At 40.7% G+C, this 19517-nt stretch overlaps 1 protein-coding gene across 1 annotated transcript in view; it reads right to left on the bottom strand.

The window, feature by feature from the left end:
* cacna2d1a (calcium channel, voltage-dependent, alpha 2/delta subunit 1a) overlaps window positions 1–9386 on the bottom strand; it is a gene marked incomplete at its 5' end in the record, with an annotated part of 79766 nt that extends 70380 nt beyond the window's left edge. Inside the window, one exon of the mRNA XM_079235948.1 lies at window positions 9307–9386. Within this exon, the coding sequence (XP_079092074.1) occupies window positions 9307–9386 (80 nt within the window). The remainder of the gene's footprint in view (window positions 1–9306) is intronic.
* Between the last annotated feature and the right edge of the window lie 10131 nt (window positions 9387–19517).

Below are 19517 nucleotides of genomic sequence, written 5' to 3'. Positions count from 1 at the left end.
CAGCTGTTTAATTGCATTACATTACATTTAGCTGACGCTTTTATCCAAAGCGACTTACAATAAGTGCAATTCAACCGCAAGTACAAATTCAGAACAACAAGAATCAAGAAAGTACAGTTTCTTCAACAAAGTTAAACCACAAAGTGCTATCAGTATCAAAGTCTCTTAGGCTCCCATTTATTAGGAAACCATTTAGATTGAAGGATAATCCAGGATTGTAAAAGGAAGAGCAGCTAAAACTCACATCCTGGATTCAATTATTTAAATTCATTACAATTTGGGTCTTACTTTTATTGTTTTGGCCATGATGGCTATACCATCTATAAAGAAGACAGGGCAAGAGAGAGTTTAAAAATGTAATATTTTGGAGGAGAAAAACAAAAAGCCAACACAGACCATAATAACAAGAGGTTATATAGATGGTATAGTCATAGAGCATTTTGATAACAGCTGTTTGCTGTCAGATTCTCTTGCTGCTCTTTTCCTGCCCACTTCATCATGTTTAGACTCAATTACTTGGTTGATACAATGTTGTCACTGATTGAAATCATAGCAAAAACTTACATATAATAAATTGACCTCAAACTGTACTTTTTGACTAATACTTTGTTTCTACTTTTACCTCCATTCACAGCTCACAGTTGGGCTGTTACAAGGGGTTTTCCAGAATGTCTTATCCAACTTTTAAAAAGGGATTCCCAGATGGGGTTCATGGAGAGAAGATTGAGAAGATTTTACCTTCAAGTCCTGTCTTTACTTTCATAGCAAACTCGTTTCTTTTTCAAGAAAAAAAAAGCAGCGAGGTAACTTTAAACAAATACCCTAAAGACTGTACTCTTATGCTTTGTGCTGTCAAAAGTATTGGAACGGTTTGTCATAAAACACTCGTAGGTAAAGGTAGTCTTCTTATCTCAATTGAGACTTGTGGTATTAATAGTCTAACGGCATGGTGCATGCCGTATCCTTTACAGGGGAAGAGAAAGTACATCGAGGGAGAAGCACATCAATATTACCAACGACCTTACACTGTCATTCAGCAACGGAGGTTCTCAGGTTTCCTTGTGTTTTTACCGAGGGATAAGCCTGACACCGTGTAAACACCCCATGCCAAGTGAAAAGTCCCAAAAAATTGATCTAGCAACTGTGAACGCTACATCACCCTGACTGAAACGCTGAAAGGTCGGCCTCACGCCGGCTCCGAGGCCCGGCACGTCTGTGTGCCAGCCGCCACGAGAATCCAGGGCTCAATATCCAATCTCAGAGTTTCCACTCCAGCACTCTCTCTTCTTGTAAACATCCTCGTGTTTTTATACTCGGAACCCCGTCTGCGGATCCACATTTGATCTCTTAATACCATCGAACCCGTCACAGATGAACATTCTTTGCTTTTTTTTTTTTTTTTACCACCTCGCTGTCTCATCATGTTGTGGAATCGTGATTTCCAGCAATGGGAGACAGCTTGAAACCTTAAATCCTCATGTGATAGTAGTCATTTGGGATTCTAATCTGTTCTTAGAGAGAGAGACAAGCCTGACACCGTTACAGGAAGCAGAAATGCAAAAAAAAGAAAGAAAGATGGGGATGTTTGAGGATGGCAGCTTGGATGTAATTGAGCCACCATGGGGAGATAGCTAATAAGAGCCCTGACAATGAAAATAGGCATCTAATAAGCAGTGAGCCTTGCCAGAGTTTTGTGGAAGACAGTCACGTTCTGCCTTTCCTTCCTCACAATCCATTTATCCTTTTTGTGTAAATTCATCACCTATTATAGTTAATTTATCTTCCATATCTTGTCAATCCCTTTATTCTGTTTTCCCTCTTTCCTTACACCTCTCTTACTTGACTATCTGTCTTTGTGTATCATATTATTGAAACACAGTTTTTTTTATTTTAGCTTATATTTTCATCCTGTAAACTCCACATAATTAATAGCCTTATTTGCTGCCTAATCCGTCCCATTTTCTCTCTAAATGAACTTATAATGCTGAAATTGTCTTTCCTCTGTCCTCCTCCCTTCTTCCATGTATCACCACGGAGCACAGAGGAGACAAGTGATGATATCCTCATCTTTATTGAGGTCAATAACACCATAATTGCAGGCTTTGTAAATGTCCCGCGGCCTCATTATCTTCTAAGGCAAGACGTTATTGATAGTTCTGCCTCTTAGCAAGTCAGTCAGAGCCTTCTACCTGCTTATCTAAAGAGCGGTGTTTAAGTGAAGGCTTGAGAAAAGTATTGTCTGCGCTCCATCGAGCATGTATGTGTATTACAGATGTGGAAGGGCTGACAAGATATTGTCTGAGATCATTACCAAATGATGGGGTGATGCTGGTGCAATCACTGAAAGAGCAGGTGTGGGTTACAGGATGCTGATTCCAACGGGATTGATTTATCAGGTGAACCTATAGCCAACGGCAAAATTCCTATTGACCTTTTTGGCTCAGTTTGAAGCAACACCACATGCAGATAACCAGATTACCAGATAAAAGACAATAAGCCAGACTACAAAGGCATTGCGTTCTCAATAAACCATACTAATGCTAATCCAAATGGTATTATTTTTATTACCAGTAAACTACTACTCAGATATTTTAGTGTATCAAACAAATTATTTTTTGTTATAAATGAAATACACTTTCAGCAGCAGTGACACAATGAAGAGAGAGGACAGCCTGGGTACACGTATGACCTCATGGAGAGGAGGGAAAAAACAATGTACAGTGCAGCTCATTCAGTGATGTCACCTTTTCCATACTCATAGAATACTGTGGAACAGCCTTCCATTAAACGATAGAGTTAAGGTCAGATTAGGGCGCTTTATGGAGTAATGTAACAGTATGATGGTTATTAATGAAATTATATTTGTCATCAATTCGTTTTAGTTGTATTCTCATGTTTTGATGTGGATGGTTTTTAGTAGAGTTTGAAATTATGTAATTTAAGAATTATATTATTTCATGAGATGTTTTGTGTTTGCCTATTGGAAAAAAGGCTCAAACAAATATCCATTCATTGACTTATTTACCCACAATAATTTCCATTCAAATAAATGCCTTTAACTAAATCAGATGAGGCCAATTGGTTATCTACACTCCGTCTGCTGGCAACATTATTGAAAAAAAAGACTAAAACAAATATCCATTCATTGACTTATTTATCCACAGTAATTTCCATTCAAAAACATGTCTTTTAACTAAGTCAGGCCAGTCTGATGGCAACATGAGACTCCTCCTCCCCTTGCCCACGTTTAACCTCACACTCTGGACCACGGCTAGCTGAGACTACCTCGCCGTCCCTCTAGCACCAAGTCTGCCTCGTCCACACCCTCCATGTCAAGAGGGATATACATCCTGACAGAACTAACAGCTCCCATTGTATCACCTCTCCCAGCAGGTGTCTGGACACATTAAATTGAAAGAAACAGAATTGTTGTGACACCTGGAAGTGTTTGTACTCGCTGCGGAACAATCACACCTGCTGGTGAGATTCTAGCACGATGCTAGATTAGAGAACGACAACAGGGAATACATGTTATATTATACCTCCCGTGTGCGCACATGAATATGGGTCAAGTTGGTGACTATTTCCTTGCAGAAATGTCAAGGACAAAGAAGTAATGAGTGATTTGCTGACACGTAATGGTTTAAAAACCCCAATTTCGAAAAAAAAAGAGGTTGTAAAAATGCAACGTAGACATGGCACCCCACATAGAATTAGGGATTGTATTTGCAGAGTAAGATGTTTCTCTCAACCCATAATATAATGTAAATCAGATTGTCTTTTCAATCAATTATTACGATCAATTATTACGAAAAACAGTAAAATGTTATTCTATTTTTACAATTTGACTGTTTTTTGCCGCTGTCTTTCTCTCTGCTCCATGTTATTTTGAACTCTGTTCAAATGACTAAACCTCCACATCCCTGTCACCTTCACAGTTTATGAACAAACTCTTTAGCCATCCATCCCTATATGAACCCTACCCTTTTGCCTCACCACACACACACACACACACACACACACACACACACACACACACACACACACACACAATTCTCGGACTATGTGGATAAAAAGAGATTAGAAAGACCCTTCTGGCTAAAATGTCCAATTAATGTCAATCTAGACGCCTACAAGAGCAGACTACTGTTAGTGCTGAACGGAGTACTAGTCTCCCTGATGGCTATACGCACACTGTGCAGCATAGTGTAGTAGTGTAGTGTAGTCTAGCATTAACAGCTCTTATGCACCAATATAACTCCATTAAGGGGCTCAAGGGAGGCCATCATGGGTCCACTTTTCTCTTTGTCTCTTAAAATATAACACATCAGATGGGCTTGTGTGAGATATCTTAAGCACTTAAAGCTGGGAAAGGTCTTTTGAAAAGGCAAAATAAATGTCAGAATTGGAAAATGCGTCCCCTCTCCTGCAGTTTTCCCTCCCACCAGACAAAGAAGGGCACATGCTTCTTACAGTAACCTGTGTGATTACTACTTTTTCATTTTAAACACCGTCATCATTGTGAAATAACCAGAAATTGGTAAAGCCACAAAAACTAGTCGAGATAAGCCACAGGGTTTGATTTTAAACTTTCAGTCTCACAACCTCTCTCTTCCAACTTTATCTCTACTTTTCTTTCTTCTGTTGTCCTGTACTCTGTTTTGCCTCCCTGGGTTTTACATTGATGTTCTTTCCTGACTATTGATTAGTTTGGTAGGTTCTTACTTCACTTCCTTCAAGACATACAAAAGGCTTATAAATAAATAAATAAACAATGTATGCTGTAATAAGGAAGGAACAACACATCCTTAAAACCACACTCTGCATGCTTTAGATTACATTATACAGATGTGCTTCCTGTACAAGAGAGGGCTCCCGACCAAACAGCTGTTAGCTATTCTCCAGGTTGCCTGGGCAACACTGCAATGGAAAATTCTTGGAAGTTTCCATGTGGCAGCAATGGCTTCTGGGAAAGAAATACAGCACCAGGGTTGCTCTGTCAGTCCCCAACTTTCAATTCACATACAGTACAGTGCAGGGGGATACTACTATTGCTCAAAAATAATTCATTCATGAGAAACTTTAACCAGACACTACAGCAACACCCAGAGGCCACACATAAACAAAGCGTTTACAAAATATCACTGAGGGAGTGGGGGGATATTTGTGGGAAGCCCCCTGCAACCCTACACCCCTCTGTCCTGTATATCTAACATGAGTCAGGACTACATCCCTTCCCCAAAAACAAGCTTGCCTAAATATAGTCTGGGTTAAGATGGGGGGGTAAAGGGAGTGAGTAGGGTGGGAATGAGGAAGCGGAAGAGGGAAAATGACAGAGAAAAAGTGGAAATAGAGTGGAAGAAAAGGGCAAAGATCTAAAGTAAGAGTGGAGAGCCAACATTATCCATGGGTACAGGTTTTGCACCCGTGTGTGTGTGTGTGTGTGTGTGTGTGTGTGACAGATATAACCCGCCAGCTGCTTGACTCAAGGCATGCCTCCTGAAATATACCTGCGGGCACCAACTCTCTCCAACTCTCTTGTGTCTGAGAGGCGCAAATCACAGCCAAGGCAATCCTATACAAGCCTGAGCTGATCGTTTCTATTTGCTCATTACACGTAATTCCCCCCTCTTCAAACCTCCCCGTATTATCAGTGACATAATCTAAGATAGATTTGACACTGGAATCAAAGTCGAAGGAAAATCAACTGTTTTCTTGTTCATTCCTTAATTATATTAGATGAGACATTTTGAAATCTCTCCGCTTCTCCCAAAGCAAGAGACGTGAGCAAGACGTTCTGATTCAATCCACAAACAAGGCCTGGAGCTTTTTTCATTGGCACAAATAAAACTGAATTTGTACAGATATAATAAACTACCAACATGTTGGACACTGTAACCGTAGCCAGTATTTCTTTCCAGCAATATATGCATGTTTTCTGGTTCACATCCTCCAGCGCTGCAACGATGCATTAACACAATTTCTTAGCTGCAAGCCACCTTTTACATCATGATTTCAGTATTTGTCTGATCACAGCATCGCAGATTAAAGTCATGATTATCTCATTTTATTTTGTTTTATTGTCGCAATATATCACATTTAATGACCAAGCTGTTCAGTAGCAGTGCATCCAAGCATCTGGGGTCCAGAGGAAGTTTGGCTATGAAATAAGATGCATATGGGTGGCCTCAAGTGGGATCTGAGCCATATTCATTACTGGCCACTGTCAGTGGCAGGGCTACTGGGTTGTAACAAGAGTCATAATGCGAGATAATGTGAGGCTGAAAACTACGATCAAGGAAAGTACAGTATACCTGAATTAAATCCTCAAAGAAACCGTTGAAAAGTGAGGTAGCTTGACTTTGATTCTCACTCGTTTTAAGAAAGAAATTGAAAAACAGTAAAACATTTGAAGCAATATGCTTATTGACTTTCTTGCTGAGAGTTGGATGAGATAACCAACACCACCCCTGACCTTGTTTGCTTAGAATTCACACCTCGGGAACCTACTCTATATTTGTATACGTACACTTTCTCTGCTCACAGCTGCCCATGCTGCTCTCTGTTCAGATGAAGCGCCTCCTCGCATTATGCCCACTGATTGCCAGAGACGAGGAGAACACGAGAAGCGTGGCTCTTTAGCTGGTTGAGCATGAAATCTCGTTAGCTTTTTTAAAAACAAGCAAGTGAGAGTGGGAGAAATGAAGCAGAGGGTGACAGAAACTGTGGGAAAAGGGAGGCTGGAGACCGAGTCGGTTGGTGACTAAAGGCCCAAGCCAGAAAGTAGCATATGATCGCGTCTTGGACTGGATGGCTGAATTCAGCACAATGCGTTGGCGCATGATGACACAAAGATTTGGAAATGTCTTGCACTTTCGGCTATGAGGGTGGTAAGTACACATGCAGAATTCATGAAGCGAAATATCCATATACGATAGACATATGGGATCAAAAAGGCCTCGTAATCTTGATGTCCCCGTCCCCTTTTTTTTGCTCAGTCTATCTTTTCTTTTTATCTCTTCTGATCTCTCAATGTGCTGGCTGGCGCCGAGAACTCGGGGGCTCAAAGTCTATGACATCAGGCTTTGCATTTCAGATTCGATGATGTTAATCATCATGCCTTCGGGGCAGCAAAGAAAAGAGATAAAGAGATACATGGTGAGCCGGACGGAGAGTAAGACGGACAGGGGATGAACAAGACGGAGAGGGAGAGCGATGAGGAATATTGTGAGAGGGGACGGAGGAAGGGCCGAGAGAAAGAGAGGGGACATGAAGATCTGAAGCTGACGGATGCTGGCATGTGAGGTTAGAGATGGAGCCCAGAGAGGCAGTCACACTTCAAGCCATTAGACAGGGGGGTGAGGGAGAAAGAAAGGACATGGCAATGCCAGTGTGTAAATGTCTGTTTTCAGTCGCACAAACAGTGAGCTACTTAAAACTTTTGCTTATCCACACATCTGAATTTCCCGGAGGAAAAAACACCGGGTCAGTCTCTCCGTCCCCGCCCTTCTAGTTTCTCTGCTTCTCTCTGGGACTTTCACCTTGAGGAGTCAACATGATGCTTGTCACTCAAGATCACCATCACCACAAGAGTACACCAAGAGTATGACATGGGGACAACGTGAGAATTGTTTGCATGATTTTGTATTGAACCTTTCCTCTGTAGCAAGAAGTTGACGTTACTACTGATGGTCAAGAAGCAAATGTCAAAATGCAGATCCTGTGAGATGACTGGGCGTTTTCTAGTTTGATTCCGGCATCGTCATCTCTTCGAAAATGAAGGTTTGCCTCATTCAAACAAAGAGCTCCTGCCAATCTTGTTGTGAATTTTAATATTGTCCCCCCTCGCTGCACGGATGGCTGATTCCAATCAGTAAGTCATATATGTCAGTGAAAGTTGGTCCGCAGCTCGCCGAGCCTGTGTGAATATCATGTATAGACAACACACAGATCAATCCACTTAGTGCCCATGAAATATAGGGAGTGGGCAGGCCACTCTGCTAGTCTGACATCACTGTACTGTGCCATTAGGCTGAGTGCCATCGTGGCTCACCACCTCTCTGGGGGACTACTTGGGCTGCATTCAAAACCAAACGCTGGAGTCCAGCCTCCGTCTGAACCATCTGGAATACCTTAGACCTGTTGATTAGGTGTGAGAAGCAGCATGGTAGTTGAAACAGGCGCACACACGCCTTACATGTTTGTTTGATTTAGAAACTGTGGATGTCGTATCTGTTAAATCTATTAATGTTGTGCTACAAATATAGAGGTTGTGAGTCAGATTCAGACGGAGAAAGTGATACCTCTACTTTATCCCGAGTTCATAACCAATCTGTCAGGGCAAGAGGGGAGTTTTCGGCCTGTAATCGGAGGCCGAAATACTGGGATGAATAAAATAGCAAAGCTGAAGAACTATCAGGACTCTATATGTACTTATACATCCATATAGAGGTGGAATAAGCAGTATTTGTGTCCAAGTCACAAACTGAACGCATACAACGCATTACCTACTAAGAAACCAGTAGGTAAGAGTGGTCTTATAACATATTAGGTTTTTTTTAAGTGAATTATGGCCTGAAGTCTCACAAGCTGCCCACATGATCAGCAGAAGAAAAACACATTTAGAGACATTTCTGGAACTGATTATTGTTCCAATTATCTTCTTGATCGATCAAGATTCGGTCTATAATATTTCAAAATATTGAAAAAGGTCCATCACAAGTTTGCAGAGCCCAGGGTGACCTCTCGATAGTTCAAAATCAAAATATATTTAATTTACAGACAGAAAACTGCAAAATATCCACATTTCAGAAGCTGAAAGCAGTGAATGTTTTGGCATTGTTGCACACACACAAACACACACACACACACACACACACACACACACACACACACACACACACACACACACACACACACACAAAACAGACACGCCGTTGTCTAATATTCTTGTGTGTGGAGATGCTACAGGAAAAGTTGGAGAGCTTCTGAGCGACATTCACACCTCAGTCCACCTTCCCGGGATGATTCATTTGACAGCCAGCCACATGTCCCACTGATGCAAGCTGGCAACACATGGACATGGCTGTGGATATCACGTTTCACAGGGTGAAGTTGTATCTGAAGTAATGTGCTATCATCATCACTTGGCAAGAAGGAAGCGCAGAGTATACAGAGTTTAAATTGAAGATATATATGTTCAATACCGATTGTGAAAAATAAAAGCACACTGTCATTTTTGCCACACCGCATATTATCCAAGACTTTTTCCCAAACGCCAACAGGCTGTTATGACGCTGTACTCACATCTGCGCTGTTGGGAATTGTCCGGTCGACACAGATGAAATGGTTGACAGCAGTAAAAGTAAGCACACTGAGTAATCCATGGCTTTGTTTAGTTCCCCGCAACCAGGATACGGACTGGAAGAAAATGCACATAAAAGGTTTCACAAATCCACAGCGCCGTGCGTACTTCTCAGCCAAACGCCTCACACCGCCATCGGTGCGCGTTTGGAAACAAATCTCATCTGGTATCTACGTCCCTCCCACTGGTGGAGTTGAGGAGTGAGCTTTTTTTGGTTCAGCCGCGTGTGTGTGACTGTTAAGTGAGTGTCTCAAACTGCAATAGGCTATTAGAGCAGATCTACGGCGTGTCAAAAAATAAAAGGAGAAAAGGGGAGGGCGCATTTGGATCTTCAGCTTGGCCGGCAGAGCGGTGCCTCTCGGCACACTGCAAGAAATATCATCCCGTCATTAAGCAGCGAGGTTCTACCAGTAAACACATGGGAAAGTGTGTTAAAGATATAGTGAGAGCTTGCCATCTCACATGCATTTGAATCATTTGTAGGTGTCATTGTCTAAATGGCTTTGGAGAGATGTGCCAATCTCTATTCTGCTTAATTTAAACAGAGATTAAAACCGAAAAGTCTTACTAAAGTGGGAAAAAGTGAAATTATTTGAATCGACTGATCGTATTTAATTCCGCAAGTAACATAAAACTATCACTATATTGCTAGACAGATACTTTTGAAGTGTGGATTTCTGTTAATGACATTTTTTTCAGTGTGTTTTTGTGTGTTTGTATTTCTGACGCACAAGTGAGTTTCCGGTCACGCAGCAACATTCACGCATGGCTCTCTCGACCACTTGACACAAACACCAACCACCCTCCTGTCTATTTCCCACATTTCATTCAGATAAATGGGAACGTCTCCTGTTATTGAACCTCAGATGAGACCTCTGATCACCAGAAGGCAACAAAAAGGTAATTTAAAGAATAATTTAAAAAATGTGTTTTGTTTCCTTAGAATACATGTTTATAAACTATTTATTGAAGCATACATTTTCGTCACAGAATGAGCTACCTGCCACCTCCAAATTGAACCTGGCGTTTACAGGGCTTTGTTATCTCTCCTCTGTATCCTTGATAACAAGGACACACCACCAACCAGTGGGGATTGGGGTGCAGATAAGGACAATTTGCCTGTCTGGGCGCACGTGTTGCTGAAAGCGTTTTAGGGTCCTTAACCTGGCGGCTCTCCATGTCAGATTCAGCCAACCATTGCAAGGAAAACTCACAATTCATTCATCATTATAAGCCTTCAGTAATTTGCAACAGTGCAGTTCATCTGCAGAAATGTGATAATAAATTCCCCTTGCTTCAAGGGCTGTGGCAAATTTAATATGAAGTGACATTTTCTTTTGCTGGGACAGTAAGGTAAATATAATAAATATACTGTACTTAATGAGTTTCTCCTCAAAAGCCCTTGTCACATACAAACTAATCTCTGACTAATTTCCTCAGAGCTTCTCACTTATTATGGAACCTCAAAGTTATTATTTCTGATCCTGTGCCGTGTCTACTTGTTTGTATGGGTGTGTGCATGCACTGTATTTCCCCACAAGATTCACAGCAGACACACAAGGCTAAGTGTTGCTCACCTGCTGCCATTATATGAATCCCAAATTAGATTTACTGGGAAAATAGCTGACCATGTCCCTCTACTCAGGTTTCACTATAACTCAGATAAAAACTGCTCCTCTGGGAGCTTTTGCCAGGCAGGGCTCAGAGGTGGCTAGATGAGTGTTTACAGAGAAGCAGTGAAGAGGCAGAGCAGGTTAACAGACGAAGAGCAGTGATGGTCTGGAAAATGTATTCTACATAGATATAGAGAACACACAGCTTGATACACTTAAATGAGGAAATTACCAGTTGATAAATAGCAAAATACGACAAACCTGTTAAATATTGATGAATGAGACGAATGTAAGACATTCATCTGTGTTTGCCACGTAAAATAATCCAACGCCAATCCCTCATGCTGCTTCTGTTTTTTTTAACCAGGCAAGCAAATGCAACACTCTCATAAATCTCATAAATAGGATAATATGGGATTTTCACAGGGATCAGTTTGTTCGTTACAAAAGCAAATTCAGTTTGACTAAATACCCCCGATTGCCTTAAATGTGTATACAACTGACAACCGCTGGTTCTGTCAATCATTAATGCTGCTATAATACTTTTTTTTTTCCATACATGTTTTACAGTCCTACTCTTTAGTATTTGGTTCACTTACAAATGTTCTCGTAATCAAAAACACTGATAAGCACAATGTAACAACAACAACAAGCAGTAGACAGACAGAGGAAGCAACAAGCCGAACATAGAACCGTATAGCAGCTAAATAAATGAGATATTGTATGCAGGAGTTGGTGGAGAATGAAACAGAGCTAAAAGGAGAGTGAGTGTAGGATTTATATTTATTTACCAGGTGGCCAAAAAACTATTTTCAACCATTTTCACAGAAGACATTTTGACTTTTCTTAGTAGAAAAATAACAGGTCAAACTCACGTTGTTCACCTTGGGCTGCTCAACAGAAGTCTCCAAAAGATGTGCAGTTAAAACATCTGGCTTTGGAAAGACCACAAAATTCGATTTTTTTGCTGTGCACTTTATATTAAACTTCGTGGAAAGGTTGTGTGATTCGCAGTTTTGCGGTCTATTGCTCTTTTATTTGAACCTGTGAACCACTAAGGTGTACACATTTCTTCAGGTCATGTTTCCACAAAAGAGCAGAGTGCAACTCAAGAGTGCAAGTCTCTGTGTAATATAAAGAGACAGAGGGGTGTATGTAAAGGTTGTGCTTCTGAGTGAATTAGGAATGTGTGTGTGTGTGTGTGTGTGTGTGTGTGTGTGTGTGTGTGTGTGTGTGTGTGTGTGTGTGTGTGTGTGTGTGTGTGTGCGTGTGTGTCTGGCAGGCAGGCAGGCAGCAGGTGTGGCCTCTATCACCAGCCCCCGACCCCACCCACCTGTCCAGGGAATTGCCCGGCTGCGGTTGCCTAGCAACCCCTTCGCTGTCTGCACGCCGACTCCTCACGACCGAGCCACAAGGCTGTTGTTTTCCCACCCAGTGAACACACATCTGTGTGTGTGTGTGTGTGTGTGTGTGTGTGTGTTCACAATGGGAGCAGCACAGAGAGGGCAACACTGGAGAGACATTCTATAATAATGAGCAGAAGAAGAAGAAGAAGATCATACGTGTGACTCATATGTGTCATAAATAACACATATTTATGGTTTTTCATTTGCGCCACCAGAGGGTCTTTAGTTTCCCTTTAAGAAACAACGCACCATACGTTTAAGTGTTAACTTCATCCATTAAGCTATTAATAATGTGTTTCAGAAGTTTCACCGCTCGCCTAAACTCTCTCATTTTTTAATATGAGCGCTGAGATGAGGAAGTGGTGCCTATAATAAGGTTTCATTTAAAAAAAATGTAGCTGCTCATTAAAACACATTTGCAGGGCAAAAGCCTTTGCATTTTATTCAAATTACGTTTGAAATGCACCCAAGGCCATTTTTTTCACATCAAATTACACTTAGAATTCAAGTAGAGACGACACAGACGGTTTCTTTTGGCCTGCTCCTACATTTGTGGTCATTTAAGGATGTATGGTCACCTTGCTGACGTTTGTGGAAAAACGCAGGTTGTGCGCATTCGGAAGCAGCCCGAGCCACATGACAAGATACAATATGATGAAGCATCTGTCCTGACTCCTGTCGAAAAGTTAAAATGTCACTGTCACATCCTCTCATATTGTTCACTATCCTGCAAGACAAACACATTGATGTACATGCAGCTGAGCCTTTTCTTAGCAAGAACAATTCAAGAAACTGCATTTATGCAAACATCCTCCATTATGCTGTATTCCCGGCCCTCTTCTTCCCCCACAGGCTGCCAAGCACAATTCATTTATTAATTTGGGGTTGCCCTGGCAACAAATTATTTTCAAGTTTGAAGTTTAATTAGCATCTCCCTCGACAGTGTCTTCCTGGAAAAGATGATGGGATGTTTGTTTTGTCTCCACATAAGCTGACACAAATCGACAAAATATTCATTGTCAGATCCAACTGTTATGAAGGATGGAGCACGACGGAAGATGGATGTGATTTAGGTGGCAACACAATTTGCTGGATTTTAGTGTCTCTTCAAATCCATCTGCTGAATGTGAAGCTCCAGCCGGGAAGCAGTTCTCTTAGCTTAGCATAAATAATGGGAAATTACTGAGCTTAAGAGGTGCCAGTAGGGGAATTCTTTATAAACCTTCAGACAGAACCAGGCTTGCCATATTCATGCTCGTACAATGAATATGTAGCTGGTCAGCGTAACTTAAAACAAATAGTCTGGCTTCGTCCACCCACTAAGGATTTTTAATTTTTTTTGGTGAAGTGCCCAAGGCCAAATTGCATTCACATTCTGGCGCAGTGCTCACTCATAAAAATCACATCTAACGTCACTGTTGGACATCCCCATGTGTGTCTTTGACTGACCATCAGTAATAACATAACGCATTTGTAGGTCACCATAAAAAAAACACATCTGTCTTCTCGCCTCCTCCTTTGTGGCAGTCGGCACGGTTGCGCCTTGTTGACTCAGTGAAAGAGAAGTGATGGCGAATGTGTGCGATATGATTTCTCACTCGGGACAGGGGCAGCCTCGGTCCCCTCTGTGCACTGACTGATCACATTACTATTAGCCAAAGCTATTCTGTCAGGAGGAGAAGTTATGGCCTAGTGAAGGAGGGCCTTCGGGCAAAACAGGAATCCAGTGACAGGAAGTATAGGCTTTAGGGGGGATCCAAGGTGATTGGACAAGAATGGTCTTAGCTGTCCTGTTCAATTCTTTTTTCTTATAAAATCTTGTTTCCTTCCTCTATAATTATTTTTTTTCTGTTTTCATTTGATAGATACTTAAACTGTAAATGGTGCCAAGACACACACATGCCCTTTGCTGACGCTAAAGGTACAACTGTCACATGTGTAACTGCTGGATCTGATGGATGTACCCAAATCAGCCTCATGATCAGCTTTATCTTTTGACATTGGACCAGGCTGTCCTACATAATCCACATGTATGTTTCCAGACTATGGCTTCATCTAATATCAAGATGCTAACATCAGTCACTGGTTAGTGACAGCACATCTCTGTCTGTGTATCATCATCCATTTCGGAGCAGCAGAACCAGCAGGAGCAGGAAATAATGCTCCGGTCATTAAATCACAGTCCAGATGGTTTCTACTCTCCTGCCATCTAACAGGTCTCTGTAATTGTATTGAGATGTCGCTAGACAAACTGAAATGATATTAATTCATCTTGAAGAGTATATATGTCTGTACAACATTTTACGGTAATCCATCAATTAGTTGTTGAGACATTCCCTTCGAGAAGAAAGATCACCAAAGTCCGTAGTTACGTAGCAATGTCAGACAGATTGCCAACATTTACATCCATACAGCTAAAAAAATAAACATTATTTTCACTGTATCTGTTTGGTCACATTTCTTACTTGTTGTAATCTCCTCTACAGCAAGAAACACAACCTCAGAGATTACATATATTTTAAAATGACCTCTCAATTGAACTATGGAGCTTCCTCTTTGGCGATCGAGCCATGTCTGATGCGTGTGTGAACCCTGTCTCACCTTGGCTAAGCGATGCATCTGGCGACAGCGCCTGATGTGGCACCGCCAAATCTCTGTCGTTTTGATCAGCCTCACTGCTCCGCGCATCACAGACGCAGGACGTTTCCAGGTCCCTGCCTGACGCAGGCTACATCTTTGAAGGCAAACGAGGGGAACAAACACATCTTTAGAAGTAAAGCATCTGAGGGATCCATCAGAAATAGAGAGGGAGAGAACAGAGGGAGGTTATTGAGAAGAGGGATGGAGAGGGTGAATATGAAAGACAACACAGGGAACATAAAATGAGAGGGGTAGACAGAAAGGATAATGTAAACAGCTGGGAGAGCGTGGCATCCTTTGATCAAATATTGCACGTTTTCAGCAAGAAGCAACAAACCCATGTCCTTACCCTTCACCCTTCTCTCAAAAGCACTCCTAAAAAGAAAGGATAGCAGTGTAGGTGAAGTAAGTTAGATGTCTTATCACAATACACTAGGCTATTAGAAGATGGGTGAAAGTAATACATGAAGGGACATCAAGGTAAACTAAAAAGGTGCAGTCTGCCAGGTGTGTCTGCAACGACCACTGCTGTTTGTGTGGTTGAATGAACACAACCGTAAACCCCCCCATTTCAACACACATTTATGAATTTACAGTTGTTCAGAGATAAATATATATATATATATATATATATATATATATATATATATATATATATATAATTTTGTTGTTGTTTGGTAGCTTGCATATATGTCTGCTAAGTAGGAAGCTACAGCCAGCAGTTGCTTTTCTAAAATGTCATACTATTCTGTTCGACACAGATATCATTATTCTGTTAATACAGCCATAGGTCAAACTTTCTAAATACAGTTTAGAGACCAGACCTCAGCACTCTTCTATATTTAAATGTTTTTCTCGATTTAGAAATACAGTGTAGACTCTCTGCTCCTTCCTGGGCCTCACACAGCTATCACAGCCATGTATGGAGTCTGCAACAGGTGTCCATGCAAAGATTATAATTACACCAGATCCTCAACCGTGATGAAGAGTCCCAACTTTAGTCATCATCTGGCCTCACATCACAGAACATAATTATATTTAAGAGCAGGCAAAGTGAATCACTCAACATAAGTGGATTAGGCCATAAAACTCTATTCTGAAAAGGTGAAGATGGATCCAAGATACTAAACTGAAGATCTTCACAACAGTGCTTTGGGTTTGGTTTCTAAGGATTAACTAAACATTTGATTGCTTCTATATATAAATACATATTTTTTTGCGGCGATCCTCTGGCACTTCATGGTATTTTACAGTACTATTGTGTATTTATAGAATATTTACATATTTTGAGGTAATCTGACCAGAAACATCGGGAACAGATAACAAGGCATTGCTGATGAAGTAAAGACTGAATATTATAGCATAAAAATATTTTGTTTGATGAATACATTTTTCTATGATGGCCGAAGTGGTGTGTTTTAAATGACTTCACTTTTACTTTGAGACAGACTCAGCAGGTGTTTTGTAGCTTGGGTGTCACCTCCTGACACACATAATCCATCCACAAGCTGTCTATGAACACAAATACAAGTGTTGTTCTTCTCTCTGTCTCTCAGTCCGTCTCTGTAAAGAAAGAGCAACAAAGGAACATGCATCCAAGCATTAAATGTGTTGTTTATGTTACGACCCCTCCATTCCACTAGGGGCCTGGGTCCCGGTTGCTGTTTCTTTAATTGTCTTTCAGGCTGTTCATCGTCAGCTGATGAACACCTGCCGGCTATATGGGCACACCATCTGAACATGCTTCACTGTACTTTGGTGGCTGACTTGTTTTAGTTCCTTGTGGTACATATATATATATATATATATATATATATATATATATATATATATATATATATATATTACATTTACACTTGTCTGGTCTCCCTTCATGTTGCAGCCTTTGAGCCGGTATGTAAAATGTTTTTCTCGTGAAGTCTGAGGAGGAATACTGAAGCGAAAGGTTCTAAAGAAATGTTCTCATAAAGAGACCATGTGGTGACTCTGCAAAGTGGGGTTCTCCCTCCCCCTGCAGGCAGAATTGTATAAATGCTGGCACTCGTGTTTCAACCCATAAACACTATCTGTATGAAGAATATAGAATATTTGTTATCTTCAATAGAGGATGTTGGTGTTTTTAAATGTTTTTAAACTTGTGCAAGAGATTAAATTAATCAGTAACACAAAAAAATGTAAAGTTGATAAATATACAAATGCTCTCAACGTAGCAGAATGTTGCAAACCAATTAACGCTGCTTGTAACATTTGTACCGATCAACAGCACAAGTGTTTTAAGACAGCAGATCATTACCAGGCCCAAAAATAATCCAAACATACTTCGGCATGACACACTCGGGAAGTAAACAGCACGTCCAGCCTTTTAAGCTGTTGGCTGCGACTCAAAGTAACAGCTTTTCCTCAAAGTCATTGTAATTCATCAGTGTTCATCAGCTGCTGGTGAACCCTGGCTACAAGCACATTCCTTAAATCTTTCAGACTTCACACAAACTGGCCATGGTTGAATATGAATGCAAAAAAAAAGCCTTCTTCAAAATCATCCTAGTGTCCAGTTTTAAACCCTTATGTGACCCTCCACCACTGGCCTCCCTCAACTCACAGTACATAAATCAACACCACCATGCCTTAGTACTACCAAGGGGAATGCCAATCATGATCTATGAGAACACTTAAAAAGTACACACAAGGAGGCGGAGATATATATATATATATATATATATATATATATATATATATATATATATATATGCGCTCTGGCTGATTGTGTCTTTGACTTGCCAGAGCAAAAAAGAGGAAATCTTTCATTTGTAATTTGTAATTAGTGAAACATACATGATCTTCTGCCTTTGGAGACGAGCGTTGAATAGCAGTGTCATTGTTATCCTGACCTAGCTCAAGGAAAGAAGAGGACAAGGAAGAGGCAAGACCACCCATGAGCTGGATCTAATAAAACAAACAAAAGATGCATTTTTTTTACCTCACTAAAACAGGAAATGAAGTAACTATCAAAGTGGAAACATAGAATAGGTCGATGGGACATCTGTGTTTTTTGTTTATTTCGTGTGCGAATGAGTAGAGAATGTGCTGTGGGGATTTTTTTGTGTTGCAACAAATAAACAAAACCAAAAGAGCGGAAGCAATGGGAGGAAAAGGAAAACTGCGGGTTTTACTACTGCAGCAAGTGGTTGGAGCGGCTGAATTGCAGCTCCCTGATTAATTGACTCTGCCCTTCATGGTGGAGCGACGACAGATTATGGAGCAAAGCCTGTCCACTGTGGCAAAAGGCCGACATGTCGCAATAGAAAGAGCCCTACAAGGCCTTGGAAAGAAATAACTGAAAGGCCCTGAACACTGATAGTGGCAGTAAACATAACCACATTCAATCTCATATATGAACTATTTCATAAACGGAAGCTTCTGGCCTGCATTTGTGAATACACCATGGACTAACTGTGAAGACACTTTACTCACATCAGGAGCTAATCAGAACTTTTCTTATAGTGAAGTTGGATGGTGACTTGTCACAAGAGAGTGTTTCACAGTCTTAATGTCGAATCAACCAGTAAGTGAAAACACCTGGAAAAACCGACTGCGTAAGGGCCTAAGAATGTAACCATGGACTTGTCATTTTTGCTCAAAATGAAAGCATATGGCACCATCTTGTGGTTGCTTTTTAAAACTTCATATAGCACATCATCTGCTAGCTCGATATGAAATCTCTCGGAGCTTTAAAAAGTAAAAATGACCCCAAGTTAACCCCCCATTTTTCTAAATGAAACTGGGTTATGATCATTAATGCGATACACAAAAGCATTTAATTTGTACTGATATTTAATATTTAGACATGGGGCAACAGCCATTTTTACAGCACAATTTGCATAATTTATCAATACCTCCTGTATACAATCACAAAACCATGACAGTAGATTTTTTTTTTTCTGTTTACTTACAAGTGGAAAACCAGACAGGTTTTACAAGCATAATCTTTGTACAGTCAGCATACATCTTCAATAATTTGAATAGGTCTTCTTCATAATTTCCCCCTCTATAGCATTTTTGTTCTAAATCTTTCTGTACCTCATTCTTTTTTTTTCTTTAATAATATCTGGACACAAAAATAGTATGAACCACCAACGAAACATGCAACATCCAGTGTGAGCACATTTAAATTATCCTGCAACTGCTTGAGTTGTGCGATATAATTCTGTGTAGTTAGACTCTGGTAAACCTTTAGTGTTTGATGTAAAGGGTCGGGTAAATCTGGGTCTCTATGGACAGACATATGGTCATCTCACAGCCTATCCACTGTATATTGATCGAGAGAAAAACAACTTTCTTTTACTTCTATGATCACACCTTTTTTTTGTCTGCTAAAAGACCTACTGCTCCCCAAACCCCAGTATAAAAAGCTATGTATTTACAAGGTTGGAAATAGAGAGATAGCATCTGTGTGCGTGTCCGTGTGTGTGTGTGTGTGTGTGTGTGAGAGAGAGA

The sequence above is a fragment of the Taurulus bubalis genome (genome assembly GCF_910589615.1).
Source record: "Taurulus bubalis genome assembly, chromosome: 20".
Classification (NCBI taxonomy): Eukaryota; Metazoa; Chordata; class Actinopteri; order Perciformes; family Cottidae; genus Taurulus; species Taurulus bubalis.
The sequence above is the reverse complement of the archived record's forward strand: the minus strand, read 5'-3'. Positions and strand labels throughout refer to the sequence as shown.